Source organism: Pyrgilauda ruficollis, unplaced genomic scaffold, assembly GCF_017590135.1.
Source record: "Pyrgilauda ruficollis isolate IOZ18807 unplaced genomic scaffold, ASM1759013v1 scaffold25, whole genome shotgun sequence".
In the NCBI taxonomy this organism is placed as follows: Eukaryota; Metazoa; Chordata; class Aves; order Passeriformes; family Passeridae; genus Pyrgilauda; species Pyrgilauda ruficollis.
The window spans coordinates 8,777,140-8,805,080 of record NW_024523822.1 but is presented as its reverse complement, the minus strand read 5'-3'; the positions used below and the strand labels follow the sequence as shown (position 1 = coordinate 8,805,080).

The 27,941-nt window shown below is 39.0% G+C and overlaps 1 protein-coding gene across 3 annotated transcripts in view; it reads left to right on the top strand.

The window, feature by feature from the left end:
- The window catches only part of RNF19A (ring finger protein 19A, RBR E3 ubiquitin protein ligase), a 57,425-nt gene extending 29,484 nt beyond the window's left edge, over positions 1 to 27,941 (top strand). For 2 of the 3 annotated variants that reach the window (XM_041470785.1, XM_041470787.1), the window contains exons 3-11: positions 6,671 to 7,421; positions 13,136 to 13,344; positions 15,257 to 15,401; positions 15,964 to 16,126; positions 20,582 to 20,696; positions 22,720 to 22,881; positions 23,536 to 23,749; positions 25,218 to 25,361; positions 25,729 to 27,941. In XM_041470785.1, coding sequence (XP_041326719.1) covers positions 6,805 to 7,421; positions 13,136 to 13,344; positions 15,257 to 15,401; positions 15,964 to 16,126; positions 20,582 to 20,696; positions 22,720 to 22,881; positions 23,536 to 23,749; positions 25,218 to 25,361; positions 25,729 to 26,413 — 2,454 coding nt within the window. In that variant the 5' untranslated portion in view covers positions 6,671 to 6,804 and the 3' untranslated portion in view covers positions 26,414 to 27,941. Of the gene's footprint in view, positions 1 to 5,654; positions 5,885 to 6,670; positions 7,422 to 13,135; positions 13,345 to 15,256; positions 15,402 to 15,963; positions 16,127 to 20,581; positions 20,697 to 22,719; positions 22,882 to 23,535; positions 23,750 to 25,217; positions 25,362 to 25,728 lie in introns of all 3 variants that reach the window. The other variant, XM_041470786.1, reaches the window with a different exon arrangement.

The window sequence follows — 27,941 nt, the reverse complement described above, 5'->3', positions numbered from 1 at the left end:
GAGAGACTAATTATTAGAAGACTTTCTCTAAAGTAAAATGACTGCATTGTAGAAACTTCCCTTTGTTACAGCAACTCCTGTTGCTCCTGGAAGACGCCTTGTTCCTCACTTGGCACTTGTCTAATGGTCTACATGTACCAAGCGGGCTTATTCCAGAGGGTTTGACTTCCTCTCAAATTAGAGGAAAGGGCCCTGCCCTATTCTGTTTACTGTGCTGATATGGGCATGTCCCAGATCTTGTCAGCATCTTCACTGAGCCCACTGTGAGCTCCCAATTAGTGAGTGAGTGCTTCGTATAGTACTTGCTAGGAGCTCTGCTCCCAGTCTTTTGGATTTACATAAATTAAAGAAGTGATATTATGTCACTGCAGGTGTTTTTCTGGCATTTAAAGATGATATGTGAAGTTTAAGTCTTGACATGGCAGATTTCTAAAGGTTTTGAAAAACTTGAGTTAGTTGTGAATTTGGGAATTCTGTTTTTGGAATAATGGCCTCTGCAGCTATCAACAGTCCATTGTAAGCATAAAGAAATGAGATGCAATTAACTAAATGATCAAGTGATTTTCACTTTGGAAAGGATTTACTACTAGTAGGAGCAACTCCAGTAACTTTTGTAATAAATGTTCTTCGTGCTATAAGAAAAGCATTCAGATACATAGCTCTTAGAACAAATTAAAACAGAAAGTAAAAGATACCTTCCTGTGAAAGTGTCTGAAAGGTAAGACTTCCATAGCATGTACATTACCATATTGGTGCTCTTTTTTGAAGGAGAAAAGTCATAATGAAGTAAAATTTACATGAGCATATATTTAAAGTAGTTTTACACAGTTCAGTTTGATTTAAATGAATTATTTAAGAGGCTTTGATGGCTTTTTTTGCATCCTGTATGTCATACTGCAACAAATCACTGTAAATGTTTAATAAGTATCTGTATGTCTGAGTTTGTGTTAAAAGCTTGAGAAATCTTCTGATACAAATTTGTTAACTTTCTTTTGAAGAATTAACTGTTCAATTTAGTCTAAATACTATCAACCTTTTATTTCACCTTTTATTAGAAATCAAAATTAGAAGACAATCAAAAATGCCACACAAATTAAGTCGAAGTGTCTTTACAGTCTTTGAAACGCTACATGGAAAATGTTGCTATTCTTGATCTTAGAATATGAAGGGAAATATACTGAAGGAGTCATAAAGATATTCTGCTAGTTGTTGCAGTTAAGCATGTCACCTGCACAATGTGCATTTGCCTAACACAATATGCTGCATTATGTTACCATTAAAGGATTTTATTTTTCATCTTAGTGCATGTAAAGGTTCTGCCAGAACCTTTTTTGTTTCAACATAATTTCCATTTGTTTTCTTCCAAGTTGCAAAGTGTTGGTTCTGCTTGTACTAAATAATCTGTAATAAAACCAAGTAACAGTCCTAACATGCCCTGACACCATGTGCGTTGACATGACTATGGTGAGATGTTTTTAATGGGACGGAGTGTTGCAGAAGCACATAGATGTCGAAATTTAACCTTGTCTAAGATGTTAAACTTTTCCAGGCTGTTCATCACTCTTTTAACTCAGCAATGCCAGATGTATACTTGAACCTGAGGCATGTGTAAAGCGAGCAGGGATGTGCTCTTTTAGAAATTTTCAGGCAAAAGTGTTTGTATTTTTCCCCCAGTTTTAAACACTGCTGTGGAATGAGCTGACATTTAAAGAATGGCCATTGAAATCAGGTACTCGTTTGCCATTTCATTACCTGTGTGTTGGTATTTAATTGAGTAACTTCAGCTCTTAAATATTTTTGTTTTACATTTTATTCCACTATGTTTATAGTTCTTAGACCATGGATTAAATGAAAAGGAAAATTTGTTTTTGATGCCTCTTTTAGATGATTAGTGATACCTCTATGTTAAGAACATCACAGCGTAGAAACTTTAGAATTCTGTGTGATTGGTAGGAGATGCTTACTGGAAGAGGGAAGCAGAAATTATCTGGGATGGTGGTTGAAATTCAGGCTCTGAAGCTTTGGGGTTTTTTTCCTTTTTACAGCTCTCTTTAAGCTGGATCAGTGCATTTCAGAAATCAGCTAGAGAGTACAGATGTTGGGAATTGCAGTTGTCAGAAAGGAAGCTATTAAGAGTCAGTTTTAATCAAGAAGTAGCTTTCAGTATGCTAACAGAGCTGGCGCTGGTTAAATCGTTGGAGGAGCAAATGCCTAAGATGAAGAGAGTTTGTTTGGAGCAGAAGTCTAGATTTGCTATTTAAGTACCAATTATATGAGGGATTATTGCGGGTGTTTTAGTGAGGATGTAGTTACATCTATGTTTATGGTGGGTTCTCTCCTTTTCTGCACTGATGTTTAAGCCTGCCTTTGTTTTGCAAACAAAGTGTGAAGCTGTTTGTGTGAAGCTGTCCTGATGGCAGACTTTTTGCCCCAGATTGGGCATGTAATGGAAGAGTAGGCAGCATGCTGAGTTTGTGCCTCTGGTGTGTTTGGAGGGCGGTTAGGAGCATGAGGGAGTAATCTCCCCCAGCAGCTGGGCTTATGGAGGTAGGCGTTTGTCACTCTTTTTTTGCAAAATCAGCAGAGTTATTCTCAGCTGCACTTAGGGCATTTCCGAAGCGTTTTGAAATTGATGAGAAAAGCAAAGATTGTGCCGTGGAGAACCATATTAGAAGATACTCATCACCCCAGTCATTTCTTTAGCTGAAATCTTCTCCCTTGGCAAGATTATTCCCAATTCCTTTCCCTCCCCCTCCATTATATGGTCACCAATAGCATTTACTTAAAGGAGCGTGGTCAAAAAGAACTATTGAAGGCATTTAGCTGGATGCTTATTAGGTTTCCCTAGCAAATAGTTTAGGCAGGGTTGCAGAAGGAGCAGATACCAGCTTAGTACTGAGCTTCAGGTAGGTGCCACTCTAAATGTCCTTTATGCATCTTCAGATGACAAGGTGTGTTTGTGCTGTGGCAACTGGTGTTTTGTGGTAAGTCTGTGGCACGAGCAGAATGCAAAGCACGGCTGGAATTCGGATTTGTGGTAGGGTTTTGGGCATGGCGGGGAGCCAGAAATATGGTTTTTCTGTAGTTGGTAAGTGCTTTTGAGGAAATGCTGAAAACAGTGGTGAACTTAAAAGTTTTAGGATTTGCACTGTTTTTTCTGTCCCTTTGCTGTTGCCCATATTAGTTTCTTTTGTGTGTTGACAGAGTTCGTACTGGTCAGTGAGAGTAATGCAAAACTTGTAATGTATGTTGCCTCAAAATCAGATTGTTTATTGTTGCACTGTTTTTTCTGTCCCTTTGCTGTTGCCCATATTAGTTTCTTTTGTGTGTTGACAGAGTTCATACTGGTCAGTGAGAGTAATGCAAACTTGTAATGTGTGTTGCCTCAAAATCAGATTGTTTATTACTACCATAGTTTGTGTGTCTCAGCTCATTTCAAGTAGTTGGATTTCAGAGCTTCAGTTTGCACACAGCATATCCCCTTCATGTGGTCTCGTTGTTACTGGAATAATGCGGGCATTTTGTTCTCTGGCTGTACAAAATCAAGCATTTTTTTACTTATTTTGTCAGCAGAAACATGCAGATGCTGTGTTGGGTTGGGCAACATGAGAACCGGCCAGTGCTCCAGATTGCACTAGTAAAGCTTTCATGATTTTGTGCAGCTCTGATCATTATTAGCATTGTAACATTTGTCTTCATTTTTTCCTCTAATAAATCATCTGCTGAATCTTTTCACTTCAGCAAAGTCATCTTTGAACGTCACTAGCATGTCAGTCCAAAATTACTATATAAGGATGAGCCTGGCTTTTGAAACTGGTTCTATGTATTTAAATCTAAAGAGCATAATCAATAATTGTCTGAAATAACTGGCAACTTTTCTTTTCAAAAATCCTGTCAAAGTTTAACTGTTTTCCGTAGAAGAGCAATTTGCCCTTTTAGAGAGACTGCTTATCTGATCCCATTATGCAGAGAGAACTATGGGATATACTGGTCTCTTTTTTCACATCATGGGAGAATCTTTGTTTATTTAAAAAGAAAAAAAAGTACAACTGGTTCATCACCAGAACTGCTATTTCTTGATTTTGTACATCTGTTGGAACTGGCAGAAATGCTGTAATAACACATTCTTTCCTCTCCAGAGAAAGGGAGGAGGGGAAGGCTTGTAGTCATACACTTGGCTGTGTTACTGTGTTTACTTCCTACCTTTTTCTGTTTTATTTTTAAAAACAAACAAAACCACAAAAAAACCCCCCAAAACAAACAGCAACAGACTTTTTCCCTGAAATGAATGCTTTGCTTGCTGTTCATTTTGTTCATGAACTCTCCTGATTTAGGAAGTTGGCACTTTCCACTGCCCTCATGGTATCTGTGTGAACATACCAGTGTTAGTAATTATCCAGTTATAAAAATGCTTTTAAGGTTATTCTTGCACTTCTGAACATACAAATTTACTTGTCAGCAATGGACTGTATCTGTAGTATATTTCAGACATGGTCTACCAGTTGTGTCTATGATATAACATAATACCAAGATCCTGGAGAGAAGAACATCTTCTGTGAAAGCGGGTTTTTTTGGGTTTGTTGTTGTTTTTTTTTTTTTTAATATCAGGGAATGTTTTAGTTCATTTAATGAGAAACAGCGGCTGCAAAATTATTAAGTTTGTTTTGGGAACAGGAGCAGGTAAAGCATCCAAGATAGGTTTTTTTGACTAAAAATGTTCCCTTAGGAGGGAAGGAAGAGTATGTTATGTTCTTGAAGTATTTATACTCTTTATTTTGGACTCTGAGAGTAAGCTACGATTATTTTTTTAAATATGTTCACAGTGGTAAGATTTTCCTTTAGTAGAGAAAAAAAAGAAGAAAGCAGTAATAATTCGGCGCTTGAAAAATAGAATACGGTGGCTTTTTAGTTCTAAAAAACTCCAGGGGCTCAGAATGTAAGACATCTTTTTATCAAATCAGGAGATGTACATGTTTTTTGGTAGGGGTTTTTGTCTGGGGTTGGGGTTTTTTTTTTCTTTTTTCTCTTGTCTTTAATTGTCACACTCGAGGAAGGTAGTATTCATGTGCAGCACTGCCGTACTGGGTGGTGGTGAAACTGCGTGGTGCTATCTTGGCTGCCTGCTGGTACACACTTAGTGTACACTATATTTTATATATATATATAAAATACACAGCCCGTGGTGGTGTGCAGAAGGCTCTGCTGCATGCACTGCTCTGCATGTGAGACAGAGAGCCTGTGGGCTATTTCTGTGTTTCCTCTTTGGAGCGGGATTCCTGTTTCCGCTGCTGGTGAGCCGTCCCCTGAAACTTCCCTGTCTTGACCCACGCAGCTCAGTGATCCCTTCCGGAGACTCAGCACGTGTTTGGATTTGTGCCGGTCTCTAAGGGCTCTGCAGACTGCTTAGCTCTTGTAAACAGAGGCATTAATCTCTGCATTCCTTTGTTCCTACCTTTGGACTTAGTTTTAGTATCCAGTTTCAGATTTTATCTTTTGGTAAGGTCATAGAAACCCATTTACACCTTTCTGGGGGGGTCAGTTGGGAAACACTGAGGACAGAAAGCATGGCAGTAGCTTTGCATGGCATTAGCTTTGCATGTAGATTTGCAACACTGGTGTCACATAAGAAATGCCTTCTCATTCTTCTGTTACAGATGCAGTTCACCAAAAGTTAAAAAAATTCCTCTTGTACCGTCAAGCTTCCAAGAAGTAGGAATAGTTGCGTGTTCGGGGAGAACTTAGTGGTTTTGGTTGGAGATGATCTGCTGCTTTTTCCTCTGTCAGAGGGAAGTAGGAAGAGTTCCTTCTTTGTCTCTTTTCTCACTGTGCAGTCATTTAAGCAGCAGAAAACAGAAGGAAATCCTTGGTGTCATCTTATACATAGGTAATAACTGAAGCTTGGTATGTGAAGAGAATCTGGTTTGGGGGCTTTTTTTTTTTTCCCTTACAGAAATACATCTGATAAAAAATTCAAATGTTGTCACCTTAACTTGTAGTCTTTGCCGTGCCCTTCAGCTTCTATATAATCAAGCAGTGTTGGCTGTCACTCTGCAGCTCTGCTCCCTGAAATATTCACATACCTTATGCTATAAATATGCATACTTCTCTGAGAACCCTCAGATTTTGAGAATATCTTGAATTGTTTAGCTGCAGTGATTTAATTTCTGCTGTCAGTCTGAATGGTTCAAAAAACTGAGAAATCTTTCTTTTAATTAACTGTATCAGATTTGTACTTGACCTTATCACATGTGCAGAAAATGTAAGGTAGAGAAAACAGAAAAGTTTCCAATGCTGTAAGCCTGTTGCTAAGCTTTATAGAAGAGCTTGCTTGTTTACTTAATTGTCACCTTGGGTTTTGATAATTTCTACACATGTATAGACACATGCACACACCCTGCTTCCCTTGGGGGAGCAGGGGAGTGCAGATGCCTTTCTCTGCACTGATTAAGTGTAACAAAGATAGTCCTTGACCAGAAGGAAATATCAGTCTTGTTAAGATAAGAAGGATGTAAAGGCTAGAAAAAGCTGACAGGAAGAGGTATTGGGTCAGATGGTGAGGAAAAGATGGTAGTAATAGGAATAACAGGTCACTAGAGTGCTGTGACCTTTCAGAACCAATAGAGATAGTTGTGATTCTAATCCTGCTTTTATTTCATCTCTCCTAATTCAGGGAATTCTTCTGAAGAATTTGCTGGAAGCAGATACATGTGAATTTTCTGCATGAAGACTCTCCAACTGGATTACATAATAATATGCCTGTATCCTCTGCCTCTATTTGATCCTTAAAAATGATTAGGATTGTATATGAAATTTAACCCCTTTCTGATGAGTGACCTAGACATGAGTTTACATCGGCAAATGGGCTCTGATCGGGACCTCCAGTCTTCTGCTTCCTCTGTGAGCTTGCCATCAGTTAAAAAGGCACCAAAGAAAAGAAGAATTTCGTTGGGCTCACTTTTTCGGAGAAAAAAAGACACGAAACGCAAGTCTAGGGATTTAAATGGAGGTGTTGATGGAATTGCAAGTATTGAAAGTATTCATTCAGAAATGTGTACAGACAAGAACTCTATTTTCTCCACGTGTACCTCTTCTGATAACGGAACAACCTCTAGCAACAAACCAAGTGGAGACTTCATGGAATGCCCCTTGTGCCTTCTGCGGCACTCCAAGGACAGGTTCCCGGAGATAATGACTTGTCACCATAGATCTTGTGTGGATTGCTTGCGTCAGTATCTGCGGATAGAGATCTCTGAGAGCAGAGTTAATATTAGCTGCCCAGAATGCTCAGAACGCTTTAATCCTCATGATATTCGTTTGATATTAAATGATGACATCTTGATGGAAAAGTATGAAGAGTTTATGCTTAGGCGATGGCTGGTTGCGGATCCTGATTGTAGGTGGTGCCCAGCTCCAGATTGTGGGTATGTATTTTTCCTATAGTCACAGTGTCAATACATAATTTTCATAGCATTATGATTTTTGAAAAGTCACTTGGTTTATTTAGGGTGATGTTACTGTTGTACAAGTAGGTAGCAGGTAGAATTCTCTTTAATAAGAAAAAAGACATCAAAAAGAAATCAAAATAAATTAAAATGAAAGCAACGATAAGAACAGTGCAAGCCACAACCACCTTCCCAAATAAAATGCTTTCTCGAGTAGGTTTTTCTTTTTTTTCTGCACAGAGGGAATTCCAGCAATGTCAAGCAACTCTTATTGGTAGATGCCTGCCATTTATTTACAGCAAGCAAAAGAAATCTCGATGTTGCACTGCCAAGGTAATGGTACAAAGCTCAAACTGAAGAGAATTGAAAAATTGGTGACTGTCATTTAACTTAATTTGTTGAAGCACAGTGGGTAATTTGGCTTTTTAACTGTGCAAAATGATTTAAGCTTTTCTTTGAATTAAAAGGCCTCTCCTGCTTCAGATATCTTCCATCTTGTGGCTGATTCAGACAGCACTTGTTGCCTGTCAGCAGGATTCTGATAAGATTCTGTAAGATAATCAGCTTGTTCCTGCTTATTATCTGGGAAACGTAATGTTTTGACTTTGCTTTAATACTTTAAACAGTTCTGAAACCATGCTGAATTCTAAGTAGGCTGAATACTACTGAGCAGCAGCTCATCATGCTTTTGTGCTGCTGGTGTCTCATAATGCCATTCTTCAGCAAGCTGCTTTTTTCGAGATTGTTTGTGTTATCATACTGCTCTAAAGATTATAGGCATGACTGCAATCCAGATGTGCAATGCACACTAAAAACTCAGAGGCTGACAGCTCTGTTTCAAAGCCTCACAGACGAGCAATAAGAAGAATGAAGAAGAGGAAGAATGTTGCAGGAGAACAAGCAAGATAGGATTGACTGTTAGGTAGATTAAATACTCCAATATTAACAACCAAGAGCTTAATGTTTAGGACTTATTTAAAATACAATTTTGCTTTCATACTTTGAAAGAAACAGAATTTGCTAACACAAGTCAAGAGCAGGGACTGGAAAGGTGATAGTTTCATATCTGGTCCAAAGTGGATGGCATTGCTGTGGCATAGTTTTAGGACAGAAGGAAAAATAACTTGGGGATGTTTTGGTTGCATGAGCTTGTAACAAAGTCATATGGACAAAGCCAGTACAGTTTACTCTTTAATATTTTGATACTGCAAAATAAAACAACTACTAGAAGGTATTATTTGATAGACAGAAGCATGCTTTGCCTTGAGTTTTTGGGTTACAAACAGTTATTATTCAAGCTGAAGAGAAGCATTTAAGACCTGTTAAAATATTTTCTATTATACCGTGTTTCACTGGTTCAGATAGTTTTTTAGTACTTGATTAAGTAGACTAAGGCAGGTTTGTTTAACCTGTTTTGGTTTTTATGCATCAATTTTCTTATCTGTTTAAAAAAAAACCCTCCTAAGTATCTTCAGTGGTTAGAAACTGTGATGATAATTGCTATGGATAACACCATCATAAAAATAAAAAGTGGGTGTTCAGAGCAAAGTTAAGGTTCCATGCAGTCATGTGGGACCACAGCAATGCATTAGTGTGCAAGTGTTTAAATCATTGCTCCAGAGCTGCTTGTTGCATGATCCGTACTCTGGGAGAGGAGTCCCGTGAAAAATGCATTATATTGCCAGGCAGATAAACTCTGCCAATGTCTGTGTGAAGGGAACAAACTGGTACTGCACGGGCAACTTTATGTTGTACTTGTGATACCATGATTTTTCCTTATACTTGAAGTGGCAGGGAAGTGCTTCACAGTGATAGGTGAATTCTGCTTTTAATGCACAGATAGTGCCTCCTCACTGAATTCTCATTGCTAGTTTAAAGTGGAGTAAAGTTGACTACTTGCGTCCTTCTCAGGAGGATCGCTGTTTCTGGTTATCATCCTAAACAAACAAGGGCTCCCGCAATCATGTTTTGTCTTTTCCCCATCCTTCTCCTGATTGTTTTGAAACCTTCAGAACCCTTAGATCTGTTGGGCAGCAGGGATTGAGAATTCAGCAAAAGTTAATCTTAGTAGCTTAGGGGAAAGGGCATGCATACTACTTGAACAACAGAAAGATCCATCCGTAGTGCCTCCAGCAAGAGTAATACCTGTGTATGAATGCTCCAGTTAAAAATTGAAATTTGGCTTTCAGGCAGCCACCACAGCACTGTCTGACAAGTCCGTATGTGCCCAGCTGAGGGAAAGCACACACAGGGAGGCAGGAAGGAGAAGTGGGAGTGGTGTGGAAAGTAATAATGGGGATTTGATGTTGTGGTGGAGCTTAGCAGGAAGATGAATGAAGGAACTGTACAGGTGTAAGCTTTAAGGAAGCAAACACTACTCAGACTTCCACAGAAGAGCCTTTGCTAACAAACGCTGCTCAGGGATGATGCATGACATTCAGTGCACACAAACTGCAGATCAGCGGACGTTTGCTTTAATAATTATGTGGTGCAACAGTAGTCACAGTTTCTAATTGCTTTGGCAGCTAATCCAATTGTACAATATGCAGTTAAAGCTGGGGTTTATTTCTTTTTCTGAACAGTTTTTGAAGTGTAGTACTGGCAGAATGCATTAGGTTTATGATCTTTTAGCATGAATCAAATATTTCATGAAAGAGCTGGATGGAATGCATTTGCTAAATTTGCAATTAATCCCAAAGTAGGAGAGGTGCAATAACTTCAGAGGGTAGCACAATTTCCTGAAGTTGACTTTAAGATTAGAAACAAGTACTGTAATAAACAGGAAATTGGTGTGAATTTGAGCGTTTTGGTAGGAAAAAATTACTGCACAAATATGTAAAAAATGGATGGTGCACAACAGTACTTCAGCTCTTCTCAGCATTGATCAAACATCCCATGTAATATTATTTCAGGGTTTGGGCATCACACTAAGTCAACAATCTGGACCAGATAAAGAGCAAATAATTATAAAAAGTTTGATCCCTGAAATGAAAAAATTGAGGGAAACTAGATCAGTCTGTTAAAACATAGGAGGTTTTTTGCATCATTGGTCTCCTGGGTTCTAAGGAAACAACAATTAATGGTTAAGAACTATATAATTCTTTTTCCTCTCTGTTTCAACTCTATTTGGGTAAAAACAAGTCCTAGGGTCAGCAAAACAGGAACCAAACAGATCTTGAAACAAAGTTATCTACAGTACCAAGTGTACTGCTCTTGCTTCTGTCCCAGTGGAGAACTTCTTGTCCTCTGCACAGGAGAACTGCAGATCAGTTTGGAGGAGAAGCTCTGCTGCTGCAGCTCTGCCTTGGGCTGCTTCATCCAGAGCTTCTGTTGCAAGCTCAAATGCATCCTGATCATGGTTGTTACCTGAAGCACTGTGAAAGTCTGGGCCAGCTGTAACCTACCAGCAGTGGCTTGGATAGGAGACACTGTCATACAGGTGATCCTTCCCTGGGGAAGGAGCACTGGTACAAAACCTCATGAGCTTTCTCCTAGACCAATATCTTTATATTCTGTTTTTTATACCAGTTCTCCAGTGTAACTTTAACAAGCATCACTGAATCAGTATTCCAAATGAGTGCTGTCTTTTCTTCTGTTTGAATTATTTAATAGTTTTGCTCTGAGATTGTATTGCTGACATGATCAGAAGAGAGCAGCAATTCCTAAATTTTCATACTTTTATCAGGCAAAAAGCAGATCATGCAAGAGTACAAAATCTTCAACCATCTTTTCACTGTGCAGCCTTCAATTAATGGCTCACTGCCTCTGGTTTTTGTTTTACTGGGTATTACTTTGAGTTTGGTTGGTTGTCCCTTCTCTCACCCTAAACAAGGACTTTTGGCCTTCACATCCCCTTTAGAAAGAATGCAAATGTTAAAATTAAACCTGTAATCCAGTTTGAACTGAGATTTGCTCTGGTGTAGAAAGTTACTTTCTAAAGGTGTGCCAGATGCATCAGTCCCAGTTAGGGAGTGCTTTCAGGGATGTGCCCATGCTTTATTAGTGATAGGAAGGTTGCAGGATATAAATTGATACTTTATTCTGTGTCTTAGACTTGAGATTTTTTTGTGTCCCTGTATGTTGAAGTGTTTGGATCAGAGTCTCTTTGTGTTACATGCAAAGCAATTATCTCTTCAGTTTGCAGAAAGTGGGGAAAATGAAGCTGATTAACTTGGCAGCAATATAGAAGAGTCTAGCAATTATTGAAATAAATCTCTACTTGGAAAGCAAGAAATATTTGTAAACACACAGGCATGTGTCTCATTTGTAACTGGATAATCTCTAAGTTAAATATTGAAAGTCCTGTTTGTTTGCAAGATTTCCTAGGGAGGAACATCAAATATGCTGTTTTAAAACAATAATGGAAGGGACAGGATTTGCATGAACTTTGCAGAGTTTCAGATCTAGCTACTTAAAAATAGCTAAATTTTAAGATAGACTTGTAAGTAGGAATATTTTTTAAGTATCATTACTAATGAAGAATATTTTGAGTTAACTTATGCAACTGCTGTAAAATAGACGGGGGTAAAAATAAACAGTCTTTTTAAATAAAATTACCTTCATTTGAACAGACAGAAACTTAAGTTTTATTGCATTTATAAATCTGTTGAAGTCTACTCAGGGACTCTGTTCATGTGAATAAAAGCATACTTCTGTTTTAAATGTTCATACCAGTGGGTTAATATTATATATTTAAAAGACAGCTATTACAAAAATTATTGAAAAAAAGCTACAATGGGCATGAATTAATAAATATATATACATATGCTTGTATTTACTGTCAGTGTGAACACACCGTGTTTTTATCATATGATCTTTGAAATGCAGGTCTAATGAAGGAACAGTTTTGTCACTTCAGCTCTCATTGTATAGAACTGTTCATGTAGTGTCTGATTATAAAATAGTGTAACACAGTTTTGTAAGTCTCAACATTCTTAGAGGTTTTTTGCTCTGTAGTATTGTCAGAGTAAAGGTGGCATTGAGACTCAAACTATTATAAATTTTTGCATTTGCATTTGAAATGGATTTTTTAAAATGCCTTAATTATTGAGAAACTGAAATCCTATTTATAAAATACTTGGTTTGTTGTTTTGACATTTTAAAATACAAAGAGTTAACAAACATCTGTTTAAAGTAAGTAGTGGTATTCATGATAAAAGGCAACTAGTAAAATCCTAAGATGTCTTGCAGTGCCAAACCAGATGTCATTGCAGCTGTAGGTTGCACTGCAGATCACTTAGCAGGGATCCTCCCTCATGGGCAGGGTCAATCTAAGACATGCCCACAGTGACTGGGACACTTCTGAAACTATAACTTCTAATTGCTTAAACACCTTTTTTGGGTTTATTGTTCCACTCTTCTAAACTGTAATTTCTTGGTGACTGTAAACCTTACCGTATTGCATTCAGCTTTAAATACAGTGTATTTGAATACTGCAGGGAGTAAAGGTGAGTGAGTGTTGCAGTGATTATAGTATTTCTGTGCAATCTCAATCCAATGCAATGGCAATAGAGTTGTGGAAGGAGGAGTTTAGGAACCGGTGCTGGCCACCTCCTGAAGGAAGTGGTCAGCTTCTGATGTCCACTGCCTTTGTACCTGCTTCAGCTGCTCTGACAGCTTTCTAGTCAGCTTTGTTCTATACTTAGAACTGGTTTTATTAACAAAATTCTCTCTTGCCCCTCTTGCTGTTAAAGATACGCTGTGATCGCGTTTGGATGTGCCAGCTGCCCCAAACTGACGTGTGGGCGGGAGGGCTGCGGGACCGAGTTCTGCTACCACTGTAAGCAAATCTGGCATCCCAACCAGACCTGCGATGCTGCTCGCCAGGAGAGAGCTCAGAGTCTGCGCCTGAGAACCATCCGTTCTTCATCCATCAGCTACAGCCAGGAATCTGGAGCAGCAGGTATTTATGGTCGGGGGGCTGTGTCTGTAAAACACCTCTTCTGTGCATTTGCACAACTAACCCTAGATAAGGAAAGAACGGAATAGTGACATGGTAGGTGGATACTAGATGCTTTGTCTTTCAGAAACATAAAATAACAATTCTAAATTTGAATTTAAATTTTAATGTTATGCTTTGAAGTACTCTGTGAACAGAACATCTGACTTAAGTCTTAAAACCTTGTTACCATTTTAAGTTCATTGTAGTTGAAAAATGGGAAATCAAATGAACTTGCTGAAAGGCATCCCATGTCAAACATTAGCATGTTGACTTTTTCAGTTGTATCACTTAGTACACTTGTTTTCTACACTGTAGCTGTTAGAATTCAAACTCACAACCACTGATTTTCTGTTTTCAAAAAGATTGCTACACTGATGCCAGCTCTGATGTTTGATATCTTTGTTAGTATTAATTTTGGGTTTTCTAGGGAATGCTAATCTGTCTTGTCTACCAGAAGGCAAACAATTCCATCTCTTAAAGCTGAGCTTGTTTGTAACTCGCAAAAAAAAAGCGGATCAACTATTCAGAGTAATGTTTAGCACATCAAAATTGCAGTTTGCTGTTGATAAGAATTGGCTCTGAATTACACCAAGCTCTGATTTATTTGGCAGCTCTTGTCTCTGGCTGAGCAAGCAAGGTAGATATTTGGAGTAAAGAGTCTCACTTGCAGTTTGTAGTCAGAGCTGTTTTTCTCCAGTCGAGCCCCAGACTCGAGAGTCTCTGATTTGTAGTTTGCACTGGCTTATTTTAACAATCCATCCCATCTTGCCCTAAAAATTAGCATCTTGCTGTAGCTTTCAAATAAAATTGAAAATAAGCTAAATGAATTAGCACACCAGCTCCTTTCCTTACCCTTCCAGTTCCTCTCAGCCTGTAGTGCAGTAGCTCTGCCTTTCCTGTGCTGAAGAACTTGCTCTGTTTACTTTCTGCCCTGTAGGCTGTGCATGTGCTCCCATGTGGGAGTAGCTAATGAATCCTTTCAGCTGCTTACTCCTTGTGCACTGGGCTTGGTAGAGATACTTTTTTCTGCTGGTTCTGCACCTCTTTAGGTATTCTTTCTATTAAGTATGAGCTCTCCTTTCCCTTTGTCTTACCTAGTAGCATCGAGGCAGTAAACTTGGAATTCTGTGCTAGGAGCTGCAAGGTATTTCTGCTGCTGTGTATAAACAGTTTGTCCTAAAGTACAGGTGCTAAGCAGGAGTGAAGATCACAACTGTGGTGTGTGTGTGTATTTCACTATTGCTCCATGACCCCTTGTTTGACAGAGCTGGTCGCTTAAACTCAATTTTCCACATTTGACTTGGGAACATGGAGATTCTCCAGAGTTTTTTTCTGCTACACTATATTTTTTGGGGAGTTAGTAAGTATAAGTAGGGCTGTGAAAAGGACTCAAGAGGAGGTTAGCAGTGCCAAAGAAGTACATTAATGTGAATGGGGAGATGGATTTAAGATACGTTAACAGAGTGGAGACTGAATATTAAAGTATGAGATTCATAAGAGCATGAAACGTAAAAGAGGATTATATTTAAAGAGACCTTATTATCAGTCCTGTGTTAGCATACATATTTAATGTCAGATTCTAATATATATTTCATTAAGCTTAGAAAATCCTTGAACAGAGAGCATGCATTAACTATTCAATTACTTGAATGTGGTCTAGTACACCTTGTTTTCATTAGTTTTGCTAGGTCCAAGGTTTGTAAAAACAGATTTTATACCAAGTCATGGCCAAATGAAGATTTGCAACCTTATAAAAAACTTCTTCAGTTTTTTAGATAATGATTCAATCAGTTTTCCCAAATATATGTCTGTATTGTGATTATATTTGATTGTCTAAGGAACTGATATGATTCTAATATTCATTTTTAAACAGCTGATGACATAAAGCCATGCCCACGCTGTGCTGCTTATATAATAAAAATGAACGATGGAAGCTGCAATCATATGACTTGTGCTGTCTGCGGCTGTGAATTCTGTTGGCTATGTATGAAAGAGATCTCAGATTTACATTATTTAAGGTACACTTAAGAAAAAAAATTCTCTGTGGTTGGTGATTTGTTTCCTAAAGTATATAGAAGGAGATTCCCAAGTGCTGTAAGTCTGGCTTTCTTCTTCTTGGAATAGAGAATCACAGTTGAAGTATTCGTATTAGAGAATTAAGTCACTTTTCAATACATGTATTTAAATTAGTGCTTAATTATTTTTATTTTAAAATATTTAGTACATTTTATGCATGCAACATGTTTGTAGTACAAATCAAGTATTTTGGATTAACACACTGTCTTTTTACTGTCGTCTTAATACATCTGTATTGTCCCTGTATTAGGCAATACAGAAGTTCTGATTATACAGGTTACTGTGATGTCAAGATTGGTGTGTGGCAATATGCAATATGCTTCTTGTAACATTGCAAAATATGCTCTCAAGGCAAAAAAAATATGATTAAATAACTGATGATGTGTTACATCTGTAACTTGAACCTAGGGACAATAATTTAGTAACTAGAGAAATGTTCAGTAGTGTGTGGCTACCTTGATTTACTTACTTTTTCTTTACAGCATTCTTATTTCTCTCTGTTAGCCCGTCAGGTTGCACATTTTGGGGAAAGAAACCATGGAGCCGTAAGAAGAAAATCCTGTGGCAGCTAGGGACACTTGTTGGAGCTCCTGTAGGAATTGCCCTAATAGCTGGCATTGCTATTCCTGCTATGATTATTGGAATTCCTGTGTATGTGGGACGTAAGGTAAAAAGTGCTTCAACTCCCAACATGCTTCAGGTTTTACCTATTGTATGGCTTGGGTGATACTATGTTCAGTTGGGTATCTTAACTGGCCTCTAAAAGAAAAAGACAAAATACCAAACAATCTCCAAAATACCAAAGCAACTAACCCCTGCTTTGTTTAAGGATATTTGTGTCAGTTGTAGAGGAACAAAAAGCAGTGTTTTTAAGAGTCTAGGTTCTCTTAAAACATGCAGAGCAAAACACTGAACAATTTCCAGTTTCTACATCCTGCCATGAAAGTTCCTGCATGCTTTTTCAGAATTGCTCTGGTTTTGATCTCTGGTTCCCCTTCTGTCCCTTAAACGATTTTTAGACCACAAGGAATACAAAAAAGGAATTTTTTTTTTTAAGCAGCTAGTTACCAGAATTTTAGTATAAAATTCAGCTAGTTCAGGTTTCTGTATACACATATTTAAGCATTTATACTCAGCAGCTTGTTAATTGCCTTGGGGCAGTCCACCAATCTGGAACAGTCTTTGGTGCTAGCTAGCCTGCCTTCATTTCCCTCCTTCTGGGAAGGAGCTGAAAACGATCATGTTAATCAGAAGGCAGTTTATATATTTCCTCTTAAAAAATATAATACCTTTTGCTATAAAGTAATCAACAATTCTTATATGTAATTTAGGATATAGTAATAAGTTACCTAGATCTTTTGGAAATAGGCTTTTTGAAGTGATGGCTTGGAAGATCTGTTTTTCTGCTTTTACCAGTGTGGATTCTCGCAGTGACTGGCACAGACTCATAATTCTGCATTTGTCGGGGTGGGAAGGGGGAGTGTGTCTGCTAGACAAAATGTTCAGGTGTGCAGCTTTTCCACTGTATTTTTTTTTTGATCTTTTTCTTTCTAGCAAGTACTCTATTTTCTGCTACAGTTGGGTTTTGACCTTTTTATTCTGTTATGGCTTAGTCCCACACAGTCACTGGAACCTTCTAAGGGAGGAGAGGAAGAAGACAGCATTACCTGTTTCAAATTGCATTTTCATGATTAGCTTTTCTCATTATATTTTGGAATAGGACCCCATCACAGAGCACCTTTCATGTACTAAAGTCTCATCAGAGCATTAGTCTGTGAGGGCAGCCTCATGAGAATTTCTGTGGTACCCCAGTGCTTAGTGGTCATTTCTCTGTGACCACTGTCAAATATTTGCACTTCGAAATATCTGATGATGGGGATCCCACAGGTCCTTCAAGCTTGGTTTTCTTAGAAATACTTTGTGTTTTTAACATAGGTATAGGAAGAGAATTTACATTAGATTCCTACTGCTCTGTTCTTCAGCTGATGCAGAGAATCCTTTTGTTTTGCAATATGCTGTTACATATTTAATGATACTTCAGGTCCATTCTTAACAAACCTAGCACTTCCAGCTTTTCTTGACAAACTGTCAAGAAAACACTGGTTTAGGTTTCTGATTCCCCTCTACTGGATTTCCTTGTAGTTGTTCATGCCACCTTTTTGTCCACTTTGAGTACATTAGTGAAGCTGCAGCATCATTACTGCTGAGTTAAATGAAAGGGTGATTCTGTGCCAGTAACTACCAGTTACCTCTTCTTCAACAACGTGCTATCTTCATTTTGTGCGCTCTAAAACACAAACCCTTTCCCACATACTGGTAATTCAGGCAATTGGCTTCTTCCTCCAGGTAGTCTTGAAGTCATTGCCCTTCAGCTGCATCTGGTAATTTCAGGCCATTTTTTCAGCTTCTCATGACTGAAGTGAATTCTGGCATTCTTGCAACCATGCCAAATTGTATTGGCCTGAATTTCAACACACATGTTCTTCTCCTTCCATCTTTCACATCAATGAAAATGTTCAATACTCTTGGATCCAGGGCACATCTCTCAGAAGAAGTATGGAGTGAAGAGTCTCAATTTGGGTAGTTACAAAAAATTACTATTCACATGTTTTCTGTAGTTTCACATGAAGCTTAGTAGATTTCTCTCATCCCTTTTTTTCAGTCTGGACTATTATAACTGCTTGAGTGTCATACAGGAATATAAGAATTTAATTAGTCAGTGTGTGGCATCTGTTACTCCCCATCCTCAAGGCTGACTTACCTTGTTACAGGAGAAAATTAAATAGGCATGATTTCTGCTTGAAAAAAAAAATAATTCAATGTGACCTTCTTGTTTCCTACCTTTGCTTTGATGTTTACAAAGTCCCAGTTTTCAGGAAATGAAAGTTCATTCAGTGGTCTTTTACTTCCTCACCTTCTTGGTTTGTACCCTTTTTAAGATTATCATTGCTATTTAACCATTTCCAGTTTTCCTGGATTTTTTTTTTCAGACACCTACTAATAATAATTTTCAAAAATTACTCTTAATGACTCTGAAATTTGGCCTGCTGAGATATTTCTCAGATCTGCTCATGTAAGTACACTCCAGTCTGCTGTATTTGTACAGATCTTACTTCTTTGTCACCAGTTGTCTGGCTCACAGTTGATCTTCAATGACAACTGAAGGGAAAAGAAAATAGGAACAGGTCTTCAGTTTCATCTGCTGGCTGTCTTTCATTTTTGTTAAACAGCAAATTGATCCAATTTGGTCTTCCTCTTACTAGCACTGTACTCATAGAATAATTTCTTCTTGACTTTGATATCCCTTGCTTTTTGTCTCCTCTAGTTTAACCTTTCTGATTTTGGCCTAACATCTTCATGCTGTTCTTCTATACCCATTCATAGTAATTTGACCTACTTTCTATTTTCTTAATGCTGCTGCTGCTTTGGTAAAGGAAGCTTCATTGTTCTTTTTCAACATTCTGTCTGTCCTTTGCATTGGAAGACTTTGTGCTTGTGCTTTGATAGAGTTTCCTTGAGGAAGTGCTAGTGTTCTGGGTTTATAGATATAAGTCTTGTAACCTGATAGGTTTGTGTTTATTGAAATCTCTCTTCTGGCTTAGTATTTTTGTTTGGTTATTATTTAGTCAATATCCAGAAGTTTCTTATTTCATAGTACTTTCTACCAGTGTGACCTTCTATCTTGATGTTTTAAATCAATTTCTACTCTGTAACCTCTTCCTTCCATTCCTTTTTTGTTTCTTTTTTTTTTTTTGCTTTGTGTTTAAGGAATCCAGTAATCTTTATGTATGGATGTCTCTTTATTGTATTATGCCTTTTGTTTCGAGAGTTACAATTGTCCATAACAGTAAAATTCAGTGCCTTAGGCAATCCTGCTAATTGCTCAGAGCCCCATGAAACCTGATCTTTCTGGGTTTATAATTCTTACACACTCACACTGTTAGAGTGTTCATGTTCAGTTTTTCCTTTTTAATCCATAGGCATGTTCAATATTCAAGTGCTCCCTCGCTCTGTATTGCTCTGTGTACAATGTACCTCAGAGCAAGTAAATGCATTCTCCTTGCACAAAGCACAGTGCCTTCTCTGCCCTTTCCTTGCCAGCCTTGCCTGAACAAAGACTTTGTTTATTCCAAAATGAGAACAGCCCTACCAAATCTCTAACTGAAATTATATTTTAGAAAGCACAGCATTCAACAACATGCTATTTAGAAAGCATGGCATGCAACTCATTTTTTGTCATTGTCTTCTTGTGCACTTATTTTTTGTGTTCTTCCTTAGATGGAGTGAGGATTAACTTGGCTTTGTGACAGCCATTAAGATACCTGTTGTTCCTTTGTAATTGTATCTTAGCCAAGAATGATGACAGATGTAGTGCATACCTCTGAGAAACCGTGTTCCTAGGGGGAGTACATGAAACACACAAATGTGGGAAGTCTCTGTAGAACAGTGATCTTTAAAGGCCTTTCAGGTTCCTGTGGGGTTTGTGGCATGTGAGTTTAAGGCAGTCACATTTCAGAGTTGCTGCAGACTTGATTGATCAGTAAGAGGTTTGGGCAGCAAGTTCCTCACTAAACAGAAGCACAGCTAAGACTCAGATTTGCAGAAATATTTCTTGTCTCAACAGCTTGTCTTGAGGGGGTGCTGGAGCAATGGAGTTCCTGCTTTCCCCTCCCTCCAGGCTATGTTTGGTGAAGGCTTTCTTGTGGCTGTTATGTCAGCCTGTTTCTATAGATCTAGTAATCTGTGGAAGTTTCAACTCCATATTGTTCAGGGAAAAGACAACTGGGAATAAGATGTGTCAATTTGATCATATGTGGCAATTCTTTTATCCTGAAAGTTTGTCTACTTTTCCCAGCCATGTAAGCTGGAGTAATGATTAAACAAAGCTCTTCAATTACTTAGCTCTTCAAACTTGAGGCTGAGAATAAATGCTTAATTGCTGGGTGGGAGGACTTCTTACTTGTAAGAGATTGCCTAAAATTAGGATATGTGTACATTTTATTTTCTTTGAGATAAGAAATAAATCATTGCATAGAAGTGATGATTGCACTTCTTCCATCCTTGCAGCAATGTATTATTGATGTTTTAATACTCTAAACCCCCTTTCTTTTCTTCTTTCAAGATTCACAATCGATACGAAGGCAAAGACATTTCAAAGCACAAGCGAAACTTGGCTATAGCAGGTGGTGTAACCTTATCTGTAATTGTTTCTCCAGTTGTAGCTGCAGTAACTGTAGGTAAGCAAATACTACTGTTTTGTGTCTTGGTAGCACCTTGCAACCAGAACTCTATAAACACTCATGAGTAACACAACTAAGTGTTGTAGTTTCCTTTTATAGGTGAAGGAACCAAGACAAGGAGGAGTCTGAGGTTATTCATTTATTTGGGCAGAGTCAAGAATACAGTACTTGATTTTAATATAGCATTTCGTGAAGAATTAAAACTAATTTTTGTCTTGAAAATTGAAGTTTCCACATTGTTGCTTCTGGCTTTTAAGATTGAAATATTTAAAGATTTTTTTAAATTACCAAGAAAAAAACTGTTGCCACAGAGTCTATTCCCATTTTAATAATTTCATATCAAAATTTTCTCCATGCAGAACAAAAATAGTCTCTTACACTTAACATTGCAGTAGTTGACACACCACTTGTTTTGCTCTGGGAGTCAGTTCAAATTACATCACACTTTTTATCACGTTGATTGTTGAGTATAACATTTAAGGAGAATCTTGCTGTTCCTTACAAAATAGTTGTTTCATCTTCCCAGGTAATCTCAAGATCACTGTAAACCCCGATTGTTTTTGAAAGGAGGGGATTTGCCTGGCACTGCCTTGCTTCTTTGTTGCAGCACAGGCACCTTCACAGTTGCACAGTAAGCTGCTGTGGATAGCTAACTCACACTAAGACACACCATTTAGTTTTAAGCTGGATCAGCCCCCTGTGCACACAGTTTTGTCTGCAGTGTTCCCCCTTGTGCCAGAAGCAATGCTCAGAGAGTAAAGAGTAATGTCCAGAAGATGAGGCCACTTTTAGCCAGTGATGATTCAATTTGGCCATAAAGCTGTGGCTTTAAACTGCTTGTTATCAATGGGGGACCACTGTGCAAATGAGGATATGCCAGCCATGAAACTGGTGTCAGTCTGCATTGCATTGTTCTCATGTGGCTGTGGTGTCAGATCCCTGCTAAACAGGTGGTGGGACACAGAGTTTCATAGTTGTATTTATAGGTCTGCCTTACTTCATTTCTCTCAAGCTGTTTCTCATTCCTGAACAGAGATGAAATGTGGCTTTTCAGGGAAAGCAGTTGGGTCTTATTTTGTGGAGTTATGCTCTTGCCCCATTGCCATTAACAAAGGGCCTCCAGTCTCAGGGCATTGTGTGGTTTCCAAAATAATGACCATAAGAGTATGGAGTTCCTCCTTGAATGTGAACAATTTCTATTGAAGGAGACTTTGGAACCCTTAAATTAGATTAGACTGAGTAGCCTTTCTATTAGGTCTGCTTCTCTCCTGACTTTTTCAGAATGTGCCAACTTGACACATTTCAATCTGCTGATTTTTGTACCTTCTGTATACTTCCATCAGTAAAGCCACAGGATGATTTAATTCATATGCCAAAGGACCAACTTCCATGGTCCACTCAAAGTGGTGGGATGGATGTGTGTGTATCTGTGTGTGCTTTAGTCTACAGCTCCTTTAGCTGGTTTCCCTTAATTCCTGATGCTGTACTCCACTGAATTGTTTACTTTTAAAGGAAAACTTACATTGAAAAATCCCAGAGTAACAATAACGTTAAGTCTATTAAATTGATAGCAAAGCCATGTCTCCCTTAAGTGGATGTAAATTGAAACCCCTTATTAAAGTAGTGGAGGTACTAATATTTTCAGCTGAGTAACAATTGAAATAGATGTCTGCCATTTCTGCCTCTCATGTGGAACAGCGGAGTCCCCAGTGGAGCTTTTGTGAATGTTTAAAGGACTTTAATTTTGTTTGTAAATTATGTTATGGACATATGGAAAGTATTAATTCATCAATCATTAAGTTTCTCTTCCAATGCTGAGAGAGGACATTCTGCCTGCTGAAAGTACTTTCCTGTCACTTCACCTTTGTGATTTACCAATATTTCTTAATTTTGCTCCCTCTTGATCTCTTTCAAGTGTAATATTAATCAAATATTAAGTAATTGTGGAAAATGAAATTACCTTTATGAAAGGCTCTAAAATAAAAGTCAATTTAATGAAAGACTCTACTTCCCTCTGTAGGTATTGGTGTTCCTATTATGCTGGCTTATGTGTATGGAGTTGTTCCAATTTCCCTCTGCCGAAGTGGAGGCTGTGGTGTGTCAGCTGGCAATGGAAAAGGTGTCAGGATAGAATTTGATGATGAAAACGATATAAATGTTGGTGGAACAAATGCAGCTGTAGGTAAGAAAATTCAGTGTTGTGTTTTCTATAAATATGGGCTTTGTGACTTGTATTTTCTATCTTAGATACTAGAGTAGTTACTTGCATTTGGGGCTGCTTCTGCTCATTGCTGAAATTGCACCTCTCAGATGATAATTGCTTCTCTGTGTCATTTTGTGCTGGGCTGTATTACAAAGTTATTGCCCATTTTAAGCAAAGCCAAACTCAAGTCTTCTCCATAGGTAAAAGTTTTAGCATAGCATTAATGTTGCTTTTTCATAATCCTGGTTTGTGGAAGCTGGTTAGATTTTTTATTTTTGATAGGGCCAGCTAAAGACTGGTCTGATGCTTCAAGTTTTTGATTACATGGCACTATCCTGTGTGATGGGGTCTCTCTGCATTCCTTTTATCCATGTCCTATCTGTGGTTAATTTTTTGCTGTCTTAAGTATGTGATGTCAGGCATAGCCATTATAGCAGCGCCAAGAAAGGTGTCTTTTAAAATTATTTCTGGTTTTTTGGGATTTTTTTTTTTCCCCACAAAGTTCTCTTTTTGTGACCATGTGTTTTATAAATCCTTCTTCTCAGCATAATTTCAGAAACAGCTTTCATGGTCACATTCCAGAAACAACTAAGTGCTGCTTGCATAGCTGAGGAGCCTTCTCTGTTTCTGTAGATACCACGTCAGTGGCGGAGGCGCGTCACAACCCCAGCATCGGGGAGGGCAGCGTGGGGGGCCTGACGGGCAGCCTGAGCGCCAGCGGCAGCCACATGGACAGGATCGGAGCCATCCGGGACAACCTGAGCGAGACGGCGAGCACCATGGCCCTGGCTGGGGCCAGCATCACGGGCAGCCTCTCGGGGAGTGCCATGGTGAACTGCTTCAACAGGTGAGGGACTGCAGCCCTGCAGCCCTGCTGCCCTGCTGCCCTGCTGCCCAGCCCTGCAGCCCTGCTCCACGTGCAGGCACAGCAAGGGCACCGCCTCGCTTTCCCAGGTTCTGCTTTTCCATATCGCTTCCTCTTAAAAGGAAGTGTCTCTGGGAGATAAACAGTTCATCCTGACAAACTTACTGATTTTCAAGAGATTCCACCTGACCACAGTCCTTGAGACTTTGCTTTTGTTTAGGCTGAGTGGGGCCTGAGATCTTCTGCTTCCCCAGGAGAGCTCTCTGTAGGCAGGAGTCAGGGGGAGGCAGCTCTTCTCTAACGCAGTTGTGTTCTCTGGTGCACCTCACCCAAAAGTCATAACTGCTGGCTTGTTTGGTCTGCAGGCACCAGGCTGTGCCTTCACAACACCTGGGTGGAGTGTGGACTCCAAACAAACTTCAGGCAGGAGGGGAGGCAGATGAACACCTGGCCTTGCCAAGGTGGCAGCTTCTTGTCACATGCTCAATGCCTTGTGTGAATTTGGACCTTTCTGGTAGTTGGCTCTCCTGCACCCAGAGAAAGGGAGTGTGTAGAAAGGATTGTTAGCATGTGGTGTTTAGAATGGAATTTGCTCCTTAAATCAGCTGCCAACACTGCTCATTTTGAGTAATTTGGCATTCCAGGCTATATAGAATAAAGAGTGTGGAATAGTATCAAGAATTCCCCTCTGCTGGGACAGGTGTACCAGGCTGTGACTGCTGAGTGATATATACATACCCTCTTCTTTAAAGAGCTGAGAGTTAAAACAAAAAACAAACAAAACAAAAAACAACAACAACAAAAAAAAAAAAAAAAAAGGCAAAACAAAAAAAACACACCAATTTCAATGTTTTCAATGTCCATACACAGATAAATAAGACATTTGGAAAAAAGCTGGTAATTTGGCTTCTGGCATATCTGCTGAGCCCAGCTTAAGGTTGCTCAGGTTTCTGTTATTCCCATTGCAGTTGATAGCAATACAATGTAAAGCAGAGTACAGAACACAGTTTTCTGCCTCTTATTTGATTAGTAGTAATTTGCAGCAGGGGATACATGGGTACTATCATGTCTTGAATTTATGTACCCTTCTGATTGTTTTTACCATTTTTAGAGTATAGTGTATTATCTGCAGAACTGTAGCTGAACCTGGAAGCTGTCCTTGTAAATCTCAGGAGGGAAAGAATCCAGAACTTTTGGTTAACACCTTTAGGAAATTACTCTGGTTTTGCTTTGAGGTGTTTTTGTTTGCTTGGTTTTAATCAAAAAATAGTAATTTTGACCTTGGGAACAGAGAACATGTGTCAGTAGGGTGAATAAGCCCATATATACTGGAGTGACTCGAGAACTTTATTTAATAATTGCTGACTTACTGCCATGTACAATGTGACCCTAATTTTCAGAAAGTGTGCTTTAACTGTTGTGGTGGTGTATGTATCTTTCTCTTTCAAAGACTGGAAGTACAAGCAGATGTGCAGAAAGAACGATACAGTCTGAGTGGAGAATCTGGCACAGTTAGCTTGGGAACAGTTAGTGACAATGCCAGTACCAAAGCAATGGCAGGATCCATTCTGAACTCCTACATCCCTTTGGACAGGTAAGGGAAATGTGGTGAAAATAGAATATTTATAAGCCTTGCTTATTAAAGGCTATTTTAAGCATGCCTCAGCTGTTCTGCATTCAAGATTACACTTTGAAACTGTAGATTTTGTTACAAATGGAATGACGTGCGACTGCTTCCCGCATTTTGCCAGGCTTATTTCCAAAGAGGAGCGCCATTGCTGTAGCTCAGTGAAACGTTTGGTGGTTCAGACTTTGTGTTTTCCTTTGGGCTGTTTATTTGGTTAAACATTTCTCCTTACAAGATACACAGTGAAAGTGAGAGGGATGTATGTAGGAAAGCAGCAAGAGTTTGTTCCACCCTCCGACGACCTCTTACACTGACGGATTCTCCCCTGTTCTAGGGAAGGGAACAGCCTGGAAGTGCAGGTGGATATCGAGTCCAAGCCAGCCAAGTTCCGGCACCACAGCGGGAGCAGCAGCGTGGAGGAGGGCGGCGCTGCCGGGCGCGGCTCCGCCGGCGGCTCCGGCCCGCCCGAGGGCAAAGCCGGCGCCGCCAAGTGGTCCAAGGACAGCACGGCGGGGAAGAAGTGCAAAGGTAAGCTGAGAAAGAAGAGTAGCATGAAGATTAATGAGACGAGAGAGGACATGGATGCTCAGCTGTTGGAGCAGCAAAGCACAAACTCCAGTGAATTTGACTCTCCCTCTCTGAGCGATAGTATTCCATCTGTAGCAGATTCGCACTCCAGCCATTTCTCTGAGTTCAGTTGCTCAGATATGGAAAGTATGAAAACTTCCTGTAGCCATGGCTCCAGCGACTATCACACTCGCTTTACCACAGTCAGTGTTCTCCCAGAGGTGGAAAACGATCGCTTGGAAAACTCTCCACAGCCGAGTGGAATCCCTGTGCCTGTTCCAGCAGCCCCAAGCACTGATGTTCCACAGCTGAGTTACATTGCTGAGGAAAGCATTAATAATGGATCTTCGACAGATGCAGATTTAGGTGTTGGTGAAACACTGAAAGAAACAAACAACAACCATTCACAACAGGCTGTGGAATTAAGCACTGCTATTCAGACTGAAATGTAAATCTCTTAAGTGCTGCAAAAATATATTTGCCACTAAAGAACCCTGTCAGAGCTGGTTGAATCACATGCGACTTCCGTAAGTTTCAGGTGACCAGCAGAAGCAAGGTTTTGATACAACTGCATTTTCTATATACTTGTCTGATAAGGCAAAATACTTCCTATGGATCTTCGACCTGTATGAAGAGACATGAAGGCTTTAACCAAGTGCATTACAGCAGTACAAATATGTCCATGTTTTGTATTTTTGCCACAACTTTGCTTGAAAGCGTATACTTGGTGTATTTAGATAAAAATTGGTAAATTCTTAATATGTTAAATGCTGAAATGAATAATATGTCCTGCACTGTTCACTTGGAAAATGTGGGGTTTGGGATAAAGGGTGTTAGCTGAGCATTAGTGACTTAAAACCATTCTTGTGTGAACTCTTAAATTTAAGGGAAGCAAAGACCTGCAGAGACCTATACAAACATACTTCAACAGTGAATATTCAGAATGACAATTTTGTTTCATAACTGGACACACTGTATTTAGAATGCATGTAGAATGAACTGCATATCTTCAGATGGATGTAGCCTGTGTCAGAAGTGTTTGTATGTGTGTACACTTTGAGCAGGGTTATGGCTTTTACATAATTTCAAAACATAAGAAATTGGTACTTAATATATGGTGGAATGGAGACATCACCTGTGTAGAACAGTGGGGTTACCTATTTATTCATGCAACCAATCATGCAGCAGGTAAGGCTACTATATAGTGTATAAAAACTGTAAAGTAACAATCCAGTGATTTCTAAGCATTGTAGAAAAGCAGATGCAGTCACCTTTCATTAGGGGGAAAATTGGTGCCCCGTCCATTCTTGGTGCCTTTGGAAAAGACTGGGTTTGAAGTGCCTGGTCGTCTGAGGATTTTACTGTAATGTTTTCCAGAATGTCCTCTTTGGCCACCTTGGATCACAAAAGAAAATCCTAGTGAATAAAATGACTGTCATAGATATAATAATGAGGTATTGGCCTACCAAAGACTCACTCAGGCTTTAGTGGACTTGACATCTCTTTGCAAGACATGCCTGTCTTCAGTCCCAGAATCTTAAGTGCAGTGCAATGACTGCCCAAATGCAAAGATGGGTTCCAAATATGCTGGCTTTTTTCTTTTTCTTTTGCATATGGAAGATGTGCAACTGAACACAAGCTGAAGTTGGCCAAAGCGCCTGCACTGTTAACATTTTTTGCTAAGTAATTCACTAAAATGAAAAAAGTTGTGAATCTCAGAATAACAGTTAACAATGTTCTGTCTTGTGTTTCATGTATTGCCATTATGGTGCTACTGGAGGTTTGATTGGATGAAAACAATGCCATGAGCTACAGTCCTCTTCCATGACTTATCCTCACCAGTTTCAGTAATAGCTTATAACACTAGTGCCAGTTACGTTATTTGGTAATGCTTGTTACAGTATTTGTATATTTGCAGTTCGGTTTTGCTCAATAATATGCGTGTAAACTGCATATCTGAAATAAATGTCTAAATACTGA